Source organism: Sceloporus undulatus, chromosome 4 (genome assembly GCF_019175285.1).
Source record: "Sceloporus undulatus isolate JIND9_A2432 ecotype Alabama chromosome 4, SceUnd_v1.1, whole genome shotgun sequence".
NCBI lineage: Eukaryota > Metazoa > Chordata > Lepidosauria > Squamata > Phrynosomatidae > Sceloporus > Sceloporus undulatus.
The window spans coordinates 87,329,421-87,350,242 of record NC_056525.1 but is presented as its reverse complement, the minus strand read 5'-3'; the positions used below and the strand labels follow the sequence as shown (position 1 = coordinate 87,350,242).

The window sequence follows — 20,822 nt, the reverse complement described above, 5'->3', positions numbered from 1 at the left end:
CCCCATGTGTACTTTGTGTATGTATTCTTCAGCTGTACCAACCTTCTCCTGCACTTTTTCAAATGCAACATGTTTTCAAACACATTTTTTGTGTAGTTTTACAATATACAGTTAAGCATGGAAAATTTCCATATAAACCACATTTAAGTCCGTGTTTCATTTTAGTATGTTTGGTTCAGAGATGAAAACTGGGCAATTTGTTGTTATGTGGGGGCAAATCAGCTTCATCTTACAGTGACCCTTTGAATAAAGATTTTGTTATCCGGTTATTGGTAGCCCTGCTTAGGTTTTTGTAAACTCAGGGGTGTCCACTTCTTTTTAATAAATGTTTGTTACAGTGAACGCCTTTTGGGAAAGGTTAAGAATGCAAAGAGCAAATCAAAGATCAAATCTAATCCTTGGCGTATTTCAAGGGGGCCCCAAACATATGTGCCTTCTAGTGTCCTGTTGTATAAAAAAATTGTTTTCTAAAGCCTGAGTAAAGGGACACAGGTATAAACAGTTATAAATTTAAGAAGAGCCCTAAGATCCCTCGATAGTGAATAAACATTGCCAGTAGACAAATTTTGGAACTAGTAGTGAAAACTGAAGAAATGAATTAATTTGAAATGTGGTGCTGGAGAAGAGTTATAGGCTACCACGGGCTGTTAAAAGAGAAATAATGGGCCTAGACAAATCAGGCCCTGAACTCTCACTAGAAGCCAAGATGATTAAACTGAGGCTATCATACTTTGATACATCATAAGACACCTGAGCCATTGGAAAAGGCAAAATAATATAATAATATAATAATAATAATAATAATAATATTATTATTATTTATACCCCGCCTTTCCATGGTATGATCAAGGCGGCTTACAGAGGATTAAAACAGTAAAATACAGATTAAAAACATTACATTAAAGGTTAAAAGCATCACTACATGGAATAACAATACAAATCCATATATCAGGGGCAAGAAATGGAAAAGTCAAATTACAACAGTCTGAGGTCAAAAGGAAAAATAAGGGGCAGAGAAAAGAATAAGTTATCTAAGGTGGGAATGCTAACTGAAAAAATGCGTTTTTAAGTTCTTTTTAAAAGAAACTAACGATGTGGAGGAGCAGAGCTCTACGGGAGCCTGTTCCAGAGGGAGGGGGCGACGATGGTAAAAGCCCTCTGTGAGGTCCTCACAAATGTGACGGGGGGACCTTTAACAGATTGTCCCAGATTTCTGAGTGTGCGGGGTGGATTATATGGGGAGAGGCGGTCCCCAAGTACCCTGGGCCCAAGCCATTTAGGGCTTTATAGGTCAAAAACCAACACCTTGTATTGAGTCGGAAGCGAATAGGCAGCCAATGAAGGTCTTTTAAAATAGGTGTTATATGGACCGACCTGGAGCTACCAGCGACCAACTGCTGGCCATATCCTGCACCAATTGCAGCTTCCGGGTTTGGTAACAGGGTTGTGCCCCATGTAGAGCACGTTGCAGAAGTCCAATCGAGAGGTTACCAAGCATGTACAAATAAGTCCAGGTAGGGACGCAGCTGGGTATCAGGCGAAGCTGATAACAAGCACTCCTGACCGTCGCACCACCTGAGATGTCAACTGGAGCGACGAGTCAAGGTACTCCCAAGCTGCGCACCGAGTCTTCAAGGGGAGCGTGACCCATTCAGGACAGGGTGACAGATCTCGCCACCCGGAACTGGGGAACCTATCACCAGTAACTTCTATTTCCCTGGATTCACACTGAGTTTGTTCTCCCCTCATCCAGCCCATTACGTGACGCCAAGCAGGCATCTAGAGAGAGATGCCATCCTTAGTTATGCTCAGTAAAGTGGAAAACAGTAGGGAAAAAGTTAGAGGTGAAAGGATTCACTTAAAGAAGCCACAGCCTAATTTTGCAAGACTGAACAGGGTTTGTTGAGGATTGGCATGCCACAGGTCTCTCATTTATAAGATGAAATCACCTTAATGGGAGATAACAACAAAAGTGAATAAATATGAAGATGAACTTGAAGACAACTTTAAATAGTATCATGGTTAGTGTGTTTTACATAGACAACCCAGTGGAATAAACACTGAGCATAACTTAGCTTCAAGGAAGGGAATGGAACAAGTAGGAACAATCAACTGAGTTTTTTGTAGCAGTGTAATATTTTCATATTGCTTTATGTTAATGAGATAGCCACTGAAGTGAATATATAATGTATCATTTTGGTTTTCATGTTATGAGCATTCGGATTTTAATTGTTGCTGCGTGAAAATGGAATTTCCATCTGAGAAGCTGTTTTCACAAAACATGTGAAGCTTGTATCTCTCCATTTGTAGCCTGAACCCTTTGGTAGTCAGCTCGTAGGGACAGTTGTATACAAAGACATCTGGCTGTTCCATTTTCAAATGGCAATCAAACTACCAATGTGTGAAATGGGCCCCTCTATTCATCTTCTTCTTTTTTTTTTAATAAAATAGGCAACAATCTAGGTGGCCTTGATGAAAAGGGCAGGGGGTTGCTTGATTTTTTTTAACATCACATTCATATTGCTCAGGTAAAATTGGAGCATAGCTTTGGCCTTGTGGTGCCTGGTATTCATAGGCTGTAGATGATCGTGCCAAACAAGGTCATTATGAATTATGATGGGACTACATAGGATTTCAGTAAGAAGGACTGGTTGTGTGAGACAGCCCCATATCATGCCAACTCTTTGAGATGGTCACATTGCTGATTGTTAGCGTTAAAAAGACACCCTCTTGCTCCTATTAGTGGCATCTAATTACTTGAATTGTGTCTTGGAATAAAACCAACTTCTAGCGAACTAGCAAATGACATGAAACACCTGGGTATTGGCTATGAACATCAGGGTGTGCTACAATGGATCCATCTGCATCTTCTGGCATGTAACAAGCTTTTTTGTATCACTGGTTGGGAAGCAGGATCCAAAAGGAGACAGATTAGTGATGCTTGTATGAAAGGCATACAGGGAAAGAAACTGTTTTGAAAGACTGCCAGTAGGTTAGGTAAACCTGTCTGTTGATCCCAACTGGTAATGGTCGGTAAATAAGTAATGGATAATTGTCAGCATAGTAATATTTCCAGCAGAAGAAAGAATAATATGCAATTGGTTTTATTATTTTCTCAGTGTGTTACGTTTTCAAAGGACTCAGTGAGCTAGTATAATGTAGTGGGGCAGGATGCTAAACTTGAACAGGGAAACCAGTTCAAACTCCATTTAGAGGGGAAGGTCCTCTTGGACCAATCAGTTCTCCCATTAATGGGAACAACCATGTAAAACCACATGGAGAAAGTGCAGGATACAGCTATGATCAAATCTAAGCAAGTCATTAAAAAGTCAACCCAAAAGTACTTCAAAGATATGTAAGATGACTTTCTATGCTATTGGCTGACTTATTAACAATAGAAGTGGTTGGCTTCAGATATTCAGTCATGAATGGAACAATGACAGATGAAAAAGCTGCTCTGTATTATTCCTCTTTTGCTATGCCCTCACACTGACTTCTGCCACAGCCATGGAGCTACCATAGTGCAGCCAGTGGCTGGCTCACATATATTTTGCTCCTGAAGTTGGAAGAGTAGCAAATATGCCTCCCAGGTAAAGGGAGTACCTAAAACTCTAAGATGGTTTGGGATATGTGACAGAAAATGCCACAAATTATTTTCATGCTCTATAGAAGTAAAATATAATAAGAACAAAGCAAATAACAAAAAGTTTGTGTGCTCCTTCATGACACTTAAAATCTCCTGTCAGAGGTGGCAGCCAAAGCAGCTGGGGGATAGAGAGGACCATAGGATTTTGCCCTGCTACGCCTTCCTTAATCTCACTGTCAAAATTTGAGGTTTGAGGGAGCAGTGGCATAAGGCATTTACCATCCCTGGAACCTAGCTACTCATGTTCAGTATTGTTTTAAAAAGTGACACACTGAACAGAGGTGAAGCTGAACATCCATTTTGTGTATGTGTATGCATAGCATGTTCATTTTTGTTTCCACAATCCCCCCCCCCCAGACTGCATCAGCTTGAGCACGCTGCACCCTGGAAGGAATTTCACTCAAGATGATGTGGACATGAACCGCCTCTGGTACTTCCATACTAACATCCTGATTCCAGAAAGTCATGACAGCTTCCGATTTATGTGACAGATGGGCAGAACAGCTCTCCACCAGGAAGCTTCTATATGTTCATTAAAAGTATGGTCAAAGGTAGAAAATGAGGATAGTTATGTGGGTTATTCATATCTCTTTCGGAGACCAAACTGTTGCACAATAAAAAGGGGGGGGGGTGGGAAAACTTACGTGGCACTGATGTATTTTTAAATGCATGGATGAAGTTTGTACTGCAGCAATCTCTAAAGGATGCCATCTCTTTCCAGTGTTGTGATGAACAAGCTAATTAGAATCCAATCCATTATGCGCATAACTAATTGCATAAGTTTACAAATCTGTTGACTATTACGATTGCAGTCCCCTGTGTCTGTTCGTGACTACTGACCAAAAGGAAAAGTTCACATCTAAAACCTTCCGTGAAGAGATCCAGTATTATATCCCAACTGAGTGTCAAAGCTGTCATAAACCTAGCTAGCTCTTCAAAGTTCAAGGCTTAAAGACAAGTTATGAGGTGTCCTTAGAAGATTTTAGGACCTTTTGCAGATGGGAAGAAGAGGGTGTTATGAACAAAATTGACTCCCCTCACTTTTCTAGCTGAGGTGGCAGGAGGGAGACGAAAACTGACAAAATCAGATGAGAATAACTGTGTGAGGCCTGTTCCAAGTATTGTTGTTTAATCCTTTTGGAAATGAATAGAAATCACAATGAGACACACAGGAGTCCCTGGAGTGTGAAATACTTCTAAATTTGTGCCAGGTGGCTGTAATTTATTGAACATAGGTTTTTGTGAAATAGTGCTCCTGTCATGAAGAAGATTGGCATAAGAGAAATGGAAGCAGCTAAATCTCTGGGGGTCTTCTTTGGCGAAAACCCTCTATTGAGTCCTCCTGTGACTTGTGCTCATAACTGCGGAGGAAAACAGGGATGCCATCTGTAAACTGTGATTCATAAACACACTGTCAATCTGCCACGTTACCCTGACATCATAAAATAACAAGGAGCAGTATTGTAATAAAGAGGGGAAGATTGCAATCAACCAATTAAATGCATTTAATTTATTTTCTGTTACAGCTGAGGCTTTATTTATTAGTAAACAGCTGCATTTATTACAGGGATTTAAAAAAGAAATCCAGGAGATCACCAACTGGCACTTTTTGATAATCTATTAATCCTGAACAATCATCTGGATATTCCATTTTAGGAAATATAAAACTATCCACAGTTATTGTGTGTGCAAGTAAGAGTGTGTTGTGTATGTGTGTTATAGTGATGTATGTTGCTTGAAATCTATAGAATTACCACTCCTATAGAAGCTCCTATCCTTTTTAGATACAGTTCTAGGCTGAGGCATCACCCCTTTGTGACAGTGATATGTAAAATCTTTAGACAGGACATGTTGTAGGATAGATTTTCCCAGTGGTGTGGCTCTTGTATAGTCTAGGCTACTTTGTCTTATTTTGGAAGTCAAATCATGTAGTGTTGGCCTCAGGTAGTGTGTGTTAGATCATTGTGCAAAAATTAAACCTTGGATTGGACATGATGTTCAGGCATTTCAAAGGGTCCATTACTTGAATCATGTGTGATTTGGGATCTCCTACATACCCAAATATTTGCTCATTGTTGGGTAACAAAGCAAGCATCAACTTTATACATAGATATCTTGCTACTTTCCTTTGCTCTTTCTTCATTCTCAAAAATTCAGGCTTGAATCTCCTAACAAATGTTCATGCCTAACCTGCATGGTTTTGTATTTACTAAATTTATAAAGGTGCATTTACAAAAACAAAAATCAAATTTATAATTATAAATGAGGGGGGAGGGGAAAATCACAGTTCCTCATTCCATGTCTGCAACAACTGAGTATTGAGGTGGCAGGGATGAATCTGGATGGTTACATTTTACTCATCTTTACTTTCTGTGTTTGAGACAAGAATAATATATGAAAACTAAGGAAACCTTTGAGAAAGAGGGAGAAGGGTGAGAGTGGGGATAGCATGTTCATAATCCTTTATGGTTGAGATCACAAAGCTAATGCCAGGTCAAGAATTCTGCTTGTTAAGGATTCCCTTTAATGACTGACAAAGATCTTTCAAGATGAGTGTGTGTGTGTGTGCATGTGCGTACATGCACGCCTGCTGATACATCAGGAAGTCACACATTCAAAATACATCACCCACTTTTAGCTAGATGACATGGAGGTCTGTTTCAGTTATTTTCCTTTCAGAATTGCCATTTTTTTCCAAACACCAAGAGTCAGTCTGTCATCTGTCTATCATCTGTCTTTCTATCTGATTTATCCTTCCCTCTGATTGAACAATGCTACATGCATCTTAAAATATATTATAATAATAGCAATAGCAATAGAAAATACATTTCTATACCACTTATTATTGCACTTAAGCATTTCCTAAGTGATTTACAATGTGTAAGCTAATTGCCCCCAACTAGCTGGGTATGCATTTTAGTAATCTACGGAGCATGCAAGGCTGAATCAACCCTGAAGCCCTTCAGGATCAAACTCACCAGCTTGTAGCTGTGAGAAGCCACACTATTGGTATTTAACCACTGCACCACCAGGGCTCCTACAGCACACACTAACACCCAAAGCCATGCACTTCTTGTCATCTGGGATTTGAGTGGTGTCAACGTTTGTTTGATTTCAGCTCTGCAGACCCTGGGGAACTGATAGTTTAAACTGCATCCACACTGCAGAATAATCCAGTTTGACACCACTTTAACTGCCATGGCTCAGTGCTGGAAATTGTAGTTTGTTTAGGTACCAGAGTTCTCTGACAGGGAAGGATAAATGTCTCACAAAGCTACAATTCCTAGAATTCCATAGCATTGAGCCATGGAAGTTAAAATAGTGTTAGACTGGATTATTTCTACAGTGTGGATGCAGCCTCGGTGTTCTTCTGACAGGCATCGGTTAATGCAAGCCATTGAATCTATTCCTTCTTTGGTTGATGGGTGAAGCAGGCTGGTGTGCTCTGATCATGGCAGTCTTCCCAGGAGGCAAGAAGTGCAACAGAAACTGAAGTCTCTCAATCTATCTATCTATTTGATTTGTATCCTGAGTTTTCCTCACAATTGAGAATTAAAGCAGTTCAAAGCAAGATTAAGAGTGCATTCCTAATTAGCCAAGGTGGGCAAAGGCCATGAAAGCTACCAGTAGCCCAGCTGAAGCTCTGTTAAATATAGCCTGGGAAAGAAGTTTGAACTACTCTTGCACTGGCCTAACTTGTGCCAGTTTGTGACCATATCCCTGCTCTGGAGGAGGCCTGGGTCTGGTATAACTTGACTCATCCTTTACCTTATCCTTTCTCTCTGCTCTTTTTGGTTGTTCTGCTGACAGATCTTAGCAATTTTTTCTGAGATCAGTTGGCAGAAGAGTTCTGCAAGCAGAAGAATATTCATGCTAACAGAAGAGGTTTGTGCCTGCAGCTATACATCTTTGAGAGAAAGATTTAAGTGTAAAATGGATACAGATAGAAGATATGAAAGTAGATAAAACATGGGCAGAAGGAACGTCAAACTTCTGATAAAAACTGGTGTTGCCCAAAATGCTGGTGGTACCAGGAGGGCACTGACAAATTAATATGGTTTAGGGGAATTTTAATAGCTCAAATAAAATATCTTGGCCAAGGCAACAGTTGGCTGTGGGAACTTAATCCTGTTTATACTGGTTCTAAATCACACTGAACTCCAGAGGCAAATCCAAATAGGTTTTGTGTTTTTATTAAGGAAATAATCAACTCATACACAAGAACACACTCATGCATGCACACAAGAACTAACAAAGCAAAGGTGGGAAATGATGAATAGTGCAGGCTTTGCTAATGGTATCAGAGATAGAAATGGCATGCAAAGAATAGGAATAGGGGCATCACAGCGCCACTTCAGATGCTTCGGCAGCAGTGGAGAAAGAAGACAGGAGCTGTGTTACAGGGCTCCTTTCTGGAGTGGATCATTACCGCACCATGCAGTTGCTGCAACAATAATCCAGTGGACAAAGGGGCGGCCTCTGTCCACCCCTTTCTCCCAAACTGTATAGGCCCTTAAACTTTTGCAACATGCCAGGGGAGCTGGTGAAGCAGGCTAATCTGTTTTTCCCTTTTCTTTCTGATTTGCACTTCACACATGCTCTATAAGTGCTTCTGGAGCTATCCAGAGGGGGTGATTTACCCACCCCCATTCAGTTTTCAAGTCCAGAACCACCTAGCAAGGTGTGAGGAATGGGAAGTGAAACCTCAGAGCAACTTACCCTGTCTGATGTATATAAGTACACAACCCTACAGTAGGATCACCTAAAGTAGTACTGTATCTCATTCTTTCTCAGGTCAAGCTTTATTGCCTTGTTTCCTGCAGGCACACTGTTGCAAGCCAGAAGAATGAAATAAGCAAATAAGGAACGATTCAATGACATATGCAAAAACTTTTTATTTTGTGTCTTCTCTGCATAGAAAGGGAATTCATATCCATCCCTATTCATCAGGATTCTGTCATTCCAGAACCCTTTAAAAATCCTAATTTAAAGCCTCAACTAGACTTGAGCCTTGTTAACACATCCTTTTGTTTTACCTACAACGTGGGGGATTGGAAGGATCTTACTTGAATAAGAACTGTCAGGCCTCAGTGGTGAACAACAACCATGTGTCAGGCTGTTGCCTCAAGCACTTTTCTCTCTACCTGTCGTAGACGCTGGAAATGAGCCAGGATTGAGAGAACTGCCCTGGGGAAAGAGAATGAAATGGGCTAAAGCATGAGAGGTGGAGTTTCAGAACCACTCTCCACCTGCTCCTTCTTAAAGTGTTATATCTAATCATCTACACTTTATATTCATAAGATGCATAAACAAGGGAAAAGGAAACTCATGCCAGCCACTGTCCTATTTAATAGGATCTCAGTTTGGCCTCTGAAGTCAGGAGCCCTTTCTCACTTAAATTTGGCAACATGGGATAGGGCTTCAGGCATGAACTGTATGCATACCTTCCAACATTTTACAGATGACAACTGGGACACATGTGGGCAAGTAACATCAGAGTGGGGTCAAGATGGCAAAAGTTACCAATGAGGAAGAACACAAGAGCTAAGAAAGATGGCAGCAGTTTACTTTTGTCCGAATCTCCCCGGAGGGGCAAGACTCCTCCTTTCCCCCCTGTTAAGTTAATTGAGCGCAAACTACTTTTGCATTTGGAACTCAATTTGCAGCAATTGAAGTAAGTTGGGGACAAAGGTGTTGGGGAATAGGGAGTAAGGAGAGAAACTGAGACTTTTAAGAGCAGGTCAAAAAGTATGATGATAGGATTAACTGAAACGCTCCTTACCAAATTGGGACAGCTGGCATGTACATTGCTAAATAAGGCATGAGTAGTCAGAGATTCTTCACACCACACAATTACAGTATTTTTATTCCATTTTAATTCCCATGGAGACATCTATGAAATCCTGGGAGTTATAGTTTGGTGCTGCACTAGAGGAGATGTCTGGCTGAGAATTCTAAACATCCCTAACCTCCCAGGATTTCATAGGATGTAGACACAGCAGCTAAAATTGAATTGTGGTGCTATAATTGTGTAGTGTATAGAATGAAAGGGGTGCGAGTTGAGAAAGGCAACTTTTGTTAGAAGAATTTACCATTCTTTATTGGTACATAATACAAGTTGAGTTTCACTTCTCCAGAAGTATTTTGAATTTTGGAATATTTGCACATGTATGTAATGATATATCTTGAAGATGATACGCAAGTCTAAACATGACATGCATTTGTTTAATATACAATTTATATACATAGCTTGAAAATAATTTTATGCACAATATTTTTAATAATTTTGTGCATGAAACTAAGTTTGTGTACACTGAATGATTTAAAAAAAGTGTCACTATCTCAGCCACCCATGTAGATAATTTTGGATTTTGGAATAGTTCACATTTTGAAATTCCGGGTAAGAGGTACTTGGCCTGTACAGTCGTCCCTTCTCTTACGTGGGGATCTGTTCCTTACACACACAAACACACCCCACATAAGGGGAAAAACACAGATGCTCAATCCCCATTCAAGTGAATGGGGTTCGTGCTTGTGGTGGTGTGCAGTGCGTGGGCACATGCACCATTGTCTCTTCTGGTGCATGGCGCTGCAACTTCTGGTGTGGCTTCCAGTGTATGCTGGATGATGTTAAACCATTGGTCACAATATGATTTAACATTATACAGGTTGAGTACCTTTTATCTGGAATAAATAAATTGACACTAGAGAAGGTGAGAAGGAAGGAGAGGAACCACATGAGATTATGGCCCATTCTGGATCTGTCCACCATCAGTATGTCTGCCAATTTCTCGTGTACCTTTTTTTTTAAAGATGTTAAAAGGGAATGGGTGACTGAGGCAAATCCAGTAGCAGAAGAATCACCCTTGGCAAGGTTACAGTTTCACATAACACCATCAGCTTAAAGAGCCACGCTGTGCGTGCTTAGTGCATTTTGTCTGTCAGTCCACGTGGGACTATTAACTTAATTGTTCTTTATATACAAGTGGGTCACTTTCAACAAAGAGCCATTTTAAAATAAATCATCGGGGTGGGGTGGGGGCAGAGAATGTGTGGTCAAATTATGCCTATACCGACACATTTATTTTAACATAGAGAAAAACAGACACATCTTCCCCATGTGTAGTTGTATATATTGCCAAGCATACTCATATGGGTATATACATTTACTTGATTCAACACCAAGTCTTCAAGGAGGAATATCCTTTACAAAGATATGGGCAAACTCAAACAGCTCATGTGTGGGGAGCAGGGAGATTTGGTTCAATATATATTTAATTGTAGATGTGTCAATAATTTTAGTAGACTCAGAATGCTTTTAAAAGCTAGCAGGTACCAAAGGAATCTTTCTTCAGGCTGCTTTGACAACAATCACTTTTGTTAATCCCTATGACATGCCTCACCACTGTTATCTCCCAATCATGGCCCCCCCCCCCCCCCCCACCCAGTGTCTGGTTCTTTTCCACACAGTTGGACTGATTTTTTGTATATTTCCCCATCTCAACCTGGTTTTCTCTATGGAATATTAAAGAACTTAACTCTCTCTCACATGTGCACACACATTCACACCCTTTGATTTTCTTCTCCCTGTGTGTAATTTTCTTTCTTTCTCTCCCCTTTTTATTTTAGGTGACATTGTTCTATTCACCAAACCTGTAACTTTAACAGAGGGTGACAGGGTGACCTTGACGACAGATGTTCTTATGGCAACAGATGGCACTGGTAAACCCGAGAAGCTGCTGTATGCCATTTCTGTGCCACCTGTGCATGGTCAGATTGAGTACATCAATTATCCCGGCGTGCCCATTTCTCGCTACAGCCAGTTGGATGTTGTGGCCCAGAAGGTCTGCTACATTCATGACAATAGCCACGAGGCTAGTAAGGATTCATTCAGGTGAGAAGGCCTACCTATATATATATATATATATATATTTCCCACCCCCATGCTTTCAATGTGAAAAAAATATTCAGAAAGCTAAGTGTTAACACAGCTGTTGTATGGCATTCAGGGAACAGTGATTGCAATATTAAGATTACTGGCATGAAAATACAAAAGGAAATGAAATATCCCATCATCAAATACCAGCCAATGGTTGATGGTAATTTTTCAGGCCTTTCAGCCAGAAACTGTGGCAGAGGAGCATACTTTGTATGGCAATGTATTTTTTACTGACTTTCTAATTAATTAGCATATCAAGGGGGAGCTATACATTGCAACAGAAGCCTGCCTTTCCTCCCCTCCTCAGGCATACATTGAAGTTATCAAGTGTCAGTGAAGGTACACTGCTAATTCTGTAACTGTTATTCTCCATCTGAAATTGTAGTTGCTCTCTGGGGTAGTTTTTTTCCAGTCAGCAGGAAAAAAAGCTCCACAATATTGTCTGAAATCATTGGTAGAAGTTAATCCAGATGGTGGTGTCATTTGTAAAGAAAAGCATATGTTGGCTATTATGGTACTTAAATGTAATGGTTTTATATACCTCAAGTGGGCAGAATAGGGGGAAAATACAGCAGAACTTTTTTTTTTTTTTTTGGTACTCTCTGTTTATCTCTCCCAAGTACAGCAAAAATAGATCTCATCTTCTCTTCTTACTGAATTTCCCAACAGATGTGGCAATTTTCATCCATTAGAAACCTATTAATGCCATCCATCTCTAAGAAAGAAGCACCCATACTGCTTAAACCAGTAACAGGATAAATATTATCCCCTCTTAGGTATTTTGCTCTTTTTCTCATACACAAGGGCTATGAATTCACTACTCGTAACTATTAGGGCCCTGACACCATCTTATTATTGCTACAGAAGCAGCTTAGGAAGAGTATGATAAAGAGCAAAGAAGCAGGAGCCTAAATCTTGTCTTGCCTTGCCAAGCATAGCACTGAAACCCTGACGATGGGAAAGCTGCTTAGGAAATGATAGGCAGGGAAAAGTTTCCTTCTCTCCCCACTGTTATTTTTGCTCTTTCAATCCCCACCTCCTGTAGTTGTTTTTCTAATAATAAAAATGATGTTGGACCCCTGAACTTGTTTCTTCCTTCCATTTTCAAACTGAAAGTTATTTACACTCTGGTTGCCATGAAATAGACACCCCATCTAATTTTATTCATGCAGTGATTAAGTGTGAACAGTTTGCTAAGAAATGGGTTAAATTAACAAGAGGAAGAAGAAATCAGTAAATCATGCAAACTGCCTCTTTCTAAGTGAGGTTAAGACCATAGTTAAATAAATCATTGATCCTAAATCTTTGCCCATTTTTATTTGGTATGTGGAAAATATTTTCTTCATTCAAGGCCATGCTATCTAATCTTGTCTAATTAGGTGGTGGGAAAGAACTTGATTGTGTTTAAGAATTTTGTTTAAGGTATCTATTTCACATCTCCTTGGACTCATTGCTTTGGAAATTCTCACAGTTGTGATACTTTCAGTGTATTCTGGAGAGATGAAATACCCACAAACGCATTTTCTTTGGTAGGAAACTGTGATTGGAAATGTGCATTTTTGAAAATGGGTGCAAAGATGTGTACAGTTTTATAAAAAAGATTTATGGAAAATGTGACAAATTGCCTTTTGAGAAGGAAAATGAAGTTTTCCAATATGATATGAAACATGGATGGTGAGAATAGAAGAATGCAGTGAAATAGACTGAAATTTTACACATCCTGATTTGTGAGATACCCTAAAAAGGTTGAGTCTAGATGTCCTTCTCTACCCACTTCTCCCCTTCTCCGTTTTAGCTCTTATTCCACTTCCTTTCCTGCTAATCACGCCTATCTTCTCTTCCATTTCTCTCTTTGCAAGATTGGAGCAACAAAACAAAACAAAATGCAACAGGACATAAAACCTGTTCCATCCCTTAACCATGAGGGCCGAATAACAAGGCCTTGTTTTCTGTCCCTTTGGTCATTCAGCTGGAGTTCTCTGCCTATCATTTATCACATGTAAGGTAGACACGTGTAAGCTGAGGCAGGACTAAGGGAGATGAACTGACTTGTGGCAACAGTAACATCTTCCTTCAAGGGAGAGAGCAAAGCTAATCTTTCTCCCACTTTCCTGGCTACAGGAGTTCATTTGGATACGTGAATACAAGGTATTTATTCTTCAGTGAAGAACATATAGCTTTCAAGGTGCTGGTTATTACCTATAAAGCCCTACATGGCTCAGGTCACACTTTGGCAGACCATTATTCTTGTATGAAGCGGCCCAGACTCTGAGATCCTCTGGAGAGCTCTTCTCTCCATCCCAACACCATCACAAACACAGTTGGTGGGGACATGAGAGGGGCCTTCTCGGTGGCTGCCCCTAGACTCTGGAACTCCCTTCCCAGGAGACCACACGGCCCCTCTTGTTGGCCTTCACTGGCAGGTAAAGACCTACCTGCTCAGGAATTGCTATAAGGATAGGCTGGGATGTTGGACCATTTAAAAATTGATACAGTTTTTTTTTTATATATAGTTTTTCTTTTTCAAATATGTTTTTCTTTTAATAACTACCTGTTTTATACTGTAATAATTTAATTCCTTTTAATGTATGTTTTTTTTAAAAAATGTTATTAATGTACTCTTTTTAATGCTGTGAAGCTGCTCTGAGTCCCAGTCCTGGGAAAGAGTGGGATATACAAATAAATAAAATAAATAAATAAATAAAATCCCTGTGCCAATCACAGGTGTATAACACTTCGCTAAAAAAACAGATGTTTCCAAAGAAATATGCAGAACCCTCCACCTTATAATACTGCAGCAAAGATTTGAAGAAGGGGACTTTTTTTGTGGGAACCCCTGGCATATTGTTCCATTGCTCTCTCTCTGGATAGTCTAGTGTAGTCCAAAAGGACTGCTCTGTGTTGTGGGCTGCTATACTATCTGCTCATGGCCTTCACCACCAACACCTCTTCAGTGGTGTATGGGGAAATCTAAGCCTTGAAATAGACCACAGTTAGAAAGGAATTGAGAAGAGCTTGTTCTTTCTCACTTCTTCTCTCAACTCTAAGGAATTTCAAAGCTGAATGACATGCTAACCAGAAGTGAAGCAGTGAAGAAGAAAAACCTTGGAGGGGTGGGGGGTTTAAGGGAAAAAGAGTTCTAAACCCTCCCCCCACACATAAATTGGTGATAGTAGAGAAAGAATGGGTATTCAGTGGAAGGAACAAAGAGAACATGGTGGCTCAGTGGTTAAGATGCAACTCAGTGATTGCAGACCAGCAGGTCGGCAGTTCAAGGCCCGTGGCATGTGACAGAGTGAGGTCCCACCACTAGTCCCAGCTTCTGTCAACATAGCAATTTGAAAGCATGTAAAAGTACAAGTAAATACATTGGTACCACTTCAGTAGGAAGGTAACAGCATCTTTGCAGTCATGCTGGCCACATGATCACAGAATTTTCTTTGACAACACTGGCTCTTGGCTTAGTACAGAGATGAGCATTGCCCCCTGCAGTGAACACAACTTGCCAATCTTGTCAAAGGGAAAACTTTGGGGTAAAACAGACTGTCCGAAAGAAAAACTAATTGCCACTCCTTTTGGGCCAGCAAAAAGCTGACTTTTTCCTGCCCTGCTGTGGCTTTTACAATGCTCTGTAAACAGTAAACACCAACCACCAGAGCACCTGGAAGTCAACCCAGGTCTGGGAAGCTGAGTGGCTTCTGGCAACTTGAAGAAGCCAGTGTTTACAGCCGGTCTGTTTTGCCCCATTATCTTTTTTGCCTTTTGTGTGCTTCCCACGTTACATATGTTTCTTTGAGAAAGTATTCAAGCTTATGGAGACTCAGGTTCACAGTTTGCATGAACACCAATGACCCGGTGTCTAGATTTTACTGATGTCTTATGTGGCTTTCCTTAAACTTGTGTACCAACTGCACCTCATTATGGAGGTGTCTGACTGCCACATGGTGCTGCTGCTTTAGTTGTCTCCCATTTGGATTGCAGTAACAAGCTAGTCCAAGTGCTGCAGTCATACTGTGAGTGGGTCTGGTTGCACGGTTCTATAATTCCCTGTTCTCTGGATTAGATTCCAGTGAATCTAATTCCAGGTTGACTGGAAAATGGTCCATTCCCAAGCAAAATTTGAAGTTGCAGGTTATGACCTATAACACCTGATTGTAGGTTATCTGACAGACTGTATTCTTCTACTGTATATGAATCTTTCAAAGCTTTGATATCTTTTAGGCAACACTTTATTTTGGTCCTTCTCTTGCATCTAGTGTGGCTATAAGAAGGGATTTCTCACTGGAACCCTGGACTTGGAACTCTTTACCCTGCAGATAAAGAATTTTATTTATTATTCTGGAAGGTCTTTGGTAACTGGCCTTATTTGTTGTGGAAGGGGCTTTTCTTTTTCTTTTAATGTTGTGTTTTTAAATTGTACTTTAACGTTTTCATGCTTTTATCCTGCCTATTCTGAGAATAGGCAAGATGCCAAGGAAGCCATTTTATGAGAGTATCCAGATCTCTCCAGCCCCCTCAGCATAGTCCTAACATGATTTGGCATTTCTGTATATTTCTTAATCGTAACAGGACATGAAGGAGTTCACATTTTATTTTATTTTTGAAATATTTTTCAGGGCATAGCACTAGTAGTGAATGCTATTTGTAAGGTTTACCTCTGTTGCAAAGTAAATCTATCCAGATGCCCTCCCAACCGTTCAAAAAGTTAGGATCTTACTGACATTGGATTATACAGAGGACACCCATGGAATTCAGACAGTCATGAGATATGGATAATGGTGTTTCAATTAACTGGAGTTTTTTCCTGCATATAGTGACACATCTGTTTAGCATAAAACTTACATTCTCTTCCATTTTAAGATTTAAAATTCCTAACTGATCTCTGTTGGTAGCCTGGAACCAGCTGCTGGCATAATATTGTCAGTTTTCAACCACATAACTGGATGCAATATCCTTGCCTGAAATGGAAGCTGAGACTCTAAGGAAGCTGAGAAATTGCATGGTAGGAGAGGATACTATCTATATGTTCTTTCCATTAGATGGTTTATACCAGGTACATTGGGAAGTTAGTATGGGATGAGGGGAGGATGTAGAAATATGTTTCCAGTTTTAGAAGGGTTAAAAGGAAGGGGATTAAAATATTTTCTGTTCCCCCCTCTAAATATGCACTTTAAATTAATTTATACTGGTAATCCAGATCGGGTTAAATAACTCCTCATTATTCTGCTACACAGCTGAGGCTTCTCAAAATGTTTATCTTGTTTTGTAACTGGTACCTTCTGGCATATTCCAGTGCCAACTCTTGTAGCTCCTGCTATATTTCATTCTCACTATTTTTGGAATGGAGCTGCTGGTTCCAGGTGATTTAATAAATTGCTTTTTTTTTCTTTTTTGGTGTGTTCCTTTTAACTTACCCATCTGCGCAACACATGCGTAACTTGCAATCTGTTGGCAGTTTGCAGAAAGACAAACTGTCAGAGCTCCATGCATTTGACAACTTTGTTCCCAATTAGATCAGTGGTAATTTTAACAGATTTCAGGCCAGTCGGGAGAGGAGGAGGGGGAAAAAGAATGACACGTTATTAAAGCATCAATTTTGACAGACCTTGAGCACATTGAGCATCAGTGTAAATTATATTAAATGCTTTAATTAAAGCTATGAAAGATTTACCCTTTAAGCAGTAAGTGATTGCACTGCAAATATAAAGGGAAAGTGGATAACAGTTTCCTAAATGGCTTCTGCTGTTTGAGATGGTGCACCAGTCACTTCCTCCACTATAATCTATGAGTGTAATGTTGGAAGCATTGTTAATTATTCATAGCCACATCTATGGCAGCAGATGTGATTAAAAATGTGAAGAGTACCAGTCAAAGATGAAGCACTGCCTATATTTAAAAAAAAAAAGAAGAAGAAGAAAAAAAGGGAAAGAAATCATGGTTCAAGTACCCTTTCAACACAGTGCTGCTTAAAAGCTGCCAGAGAATATTAAATACTGTGGTTAGAAGTCTCTGGTTTTGTGTCTATGTATATGTTATGGATTGGAAGAATTTTTGAAAACATTTGAAAAATGTGTGTGTCGATTGTTGTGAGCCCAAGAAGAAAAAAGCTGGGCTGACAAAAATCTTCACACTTCAGTATTTATCCCATGCAAAATTCGCACAGGGCCTTTTTCAATGTGTGCAAATGTATTTTGCACATGTGCTGGATTTATCCCATGTGAAATTTGCATGTGTAAAAAAATGTTATATGAGAATTTTATGAAAAATAAGTCCTGGACTGGACATACTCTGAAAACAGCACAGTTTCCAATGGCTCTCTTGCCATATGAAGAAAAGTTCCCACATTCCTCATTATTATTATTTTTTAGAATGAAATTAGTGAAGAATTACATCCCTAGTATACATGCATACACACATGCTTGCACACATAACAAAAAGACACTATTGTCCTAGTACTTTTCATTCATTTTCTTATGGAGCTCCAGAGTTCTGCAGATTGCCAGGAATTATTTAGGAGAATATTGCATTAGCTTTGCTGCTGGGATAGACCCTGGATGTAATTTTCTTAAGGCAGATCTTATCGCTTTCACCCGTAGCCAGGCAGTGTGCAGCCCATATCCAACCCAGGCTTCTCTTGGCTCGTCCCACATCTTTTCAAGAATGGGAGCATCCCGTTCTTGAAAAGATGTGATAGAAGCCTGAGTTGCAAAAAGGTTCCAGTTGTTCACTGGAGTGCACTGGACTCCATGGAATTCTGGATTCGGGCATACAGGTTTGAAAAAATTCTGAACCTTGCCATTCTCTGCATTCACATGTACAAATGTAGAAGGTAGAGGGTGCTTTCAGTGTGTAACAAGATATTTCTAGAACACTGCATTTGGAAAATATTGGAAAGTATGAGCTGTCCACAGGTATTTTGACATGATGTATATATGGAGCCTGGTTTCTAAACACCCAAAATTATACACAATATTTTTTAGTCTGTTCAATAAAATTCAAGTGTTTATGTGCATTTAAAGAAGAAGCATTGTTAATTAACTGGGGGGAACAGAATAAATTTATTAATGTACCTGCCAACAATTGTTTATTTCATCATTCTTTTACCTCCTGGGTCTCTCTGCCCCCCATCTTTATCCCTACCCAGTATCTTACCTGTCTGTCTACCTATTTTTACATGTACAGTCCCCCAAAATACAAGCTTACACCCCCATTCACAACTTTTCCCTGGCCCTCTTCCAGCTTCTTCCCTGATGCCTGTCTGCAATGTCCATTTCCTGCCAGCAGCACTTCTTCACATCTCTTATCCCTGTTTAAACAGCTCTTTTTAATTCCCACACAGTGAAGTGCTCTGTTTAATTCTCAGTATTCTTTTATTGAAGCTTCCCCCTTCATTTGAAAGAGTATTCACAAACATTTGTGACAGCACTGCAGTTCAGCCTATTAGCAGGAGTAGGATGAGGACCTAGCAGACAAATGACTGTCAGTTTGTGGTCTATGAGATACATCCATGACAAATACTGCCTATAGAAAGCTGAGGGGTCAGGAATAATTGCTAGGGTGTTCACATATCTTTACTGGATGCATCTCAGCAAAAGACAGGCTAAGCTGGAGTGGGCACTGGGGTCAGAGAGCCAATTTTTGACACTCCTTATTCCCATCCATGCATCCCTACACTGTGAATCACTGTGGCTAACATTTCCTCCCTCAAACAGAAGTGATCTTCTCATCATTTTCAGACCAGATCTTTTTTAATGCTTGTTATGTGGTTGTGTGATAAGCAGCATCTACTGAAATTTGTTCTTCCGCACAACCATTAGAGAGAGAGCAACTCTAGTTTTCAGTGATGGCAACTCTAGGATGCAGGGTTACCCCAGGATGCATTATCTGGATACAGGGTTACCCCAGGCTTATGTTGGTCACTCAACTCTTGCTTTTTCTTTCATTTTTCCTACTAACACACCAGAATGAAAACAGAGTTAGCATATTTTTCTTCTTCCTTGGCATATTGTCTTAAATGTATATTTTTACATTTGTATGCAAAGTTATCTGGTCACACCTTTGAGGCTAACTGTCTGAAAGAAGTTGTAGCATAAGCTGTTGTAGACCTGGTCTACTTCCAAGTCTACAAAAGCGTATGCTACAATTTTTTTCACACAGTTACTCTCAAAGGTGCTATAACATCCCTTTGCATACTGATATTCTAGACTGAGAGGGCTATGTCTCTGACTTTACATTGGAGTTTGTAACTGTTTCATTGTAACAACTTTACAGATTTGGAGTGAACCTGAGGACACAAAATTAAGGATTTAAAACTGCAGAAATAGGAATGACTCTGTAGGCTGTGAATTGCTCAGCCAGTTTTTGATAACTGCAGGGTGAGTGAACCATGGAAAATTAAATGATCCTATTTAAATGTGGCAACAATGGAAAGGGGTTCAGGCATGAGCTAGATGTACAGGGTACTAAGCAAGAGATGGGTAAGCAGGGCCCCTTTCACCCTACACAATCATAGCACTATGTTTATAGCATACTTTGATTGTCATGGCTGAATCTTATGGAATCCTGGGGCTTATAGTTTGGTGAGGCAATAGAGTTCTCTGGCTTACAATTCTAAGTACCTTTCCTTAAACTACAGATCCCAGGATTCCATAGGATAGAAACATGGCAGTTGATAAGGAATCATAATGCTATACAGTATATCTATAGAATCAAAAGACCCCAGGCCAGGCCACCAGAGGGGCTAGACAATGAGATCATTGGCCTTCAAGTTCTTGTCTCTTTTTAACCTTATTTTTCATGCATGTAGTTATAGCAAGATTTTAACCCAACAAGACCAGTGTGTGGCCTTTGTCCATAAAGATTTTCCTTCTCATGTAACTTTAATTTTTATTTTCAGTGAATGGCAGCTTGTTCTGAGTACACAATCAACTCCCATCATTTCTTTATTGCAGCTTCTGGAAGTTGTGTGTGTAGTGTAGTGTACTAAGTTAGCACTGGTAGGACACTTGTCTTAACTATTATTATTATTATTATTATTATTATTATTATTATTATTATCCTTTATTTATAAAGCGCTGTAAATTTACACAGCGCTGTACATGCAAACTTTTTAATTGGACGGTTCCCTGCCCTCAGGCTTACAATCTAGAAAGACACGACACAAAAGGAGAAGGGAGTGGTGGAGGGGAAAGGGCCTTTCTAGTAGGATAATACATATAAAATACATAGCAATACAGG

The 20,822-nt window shown here is 39.9% G+C and overlaps 1 protein-coding gene across 1 annotated transcript in view; it reads left to right on the top strand.

Moving 5' to 3' along the window:
- The window catches only part of LOC121927983 (FRAS1-related extracellular matrix protein 1-like), a 161,333-nt gene that overhangs the window by 71,603 nt on the left and 68,908 nt on the right, over window positions 1-20,822 (top strand). The window contains 4 exon segments of the mRNA XM_042462124.1: window positions 2,982-2,992; window positions 4,014-4,123; window positions 4,126-4,197; window positions 11,276-11,540. Coding sequence (XP_042318058.1) covers window positions 2,982-2,992; window positions 4,014-4,123; window positions 4,126-4,197; window positions 11,276-11,540 — 458 coding nt within the window.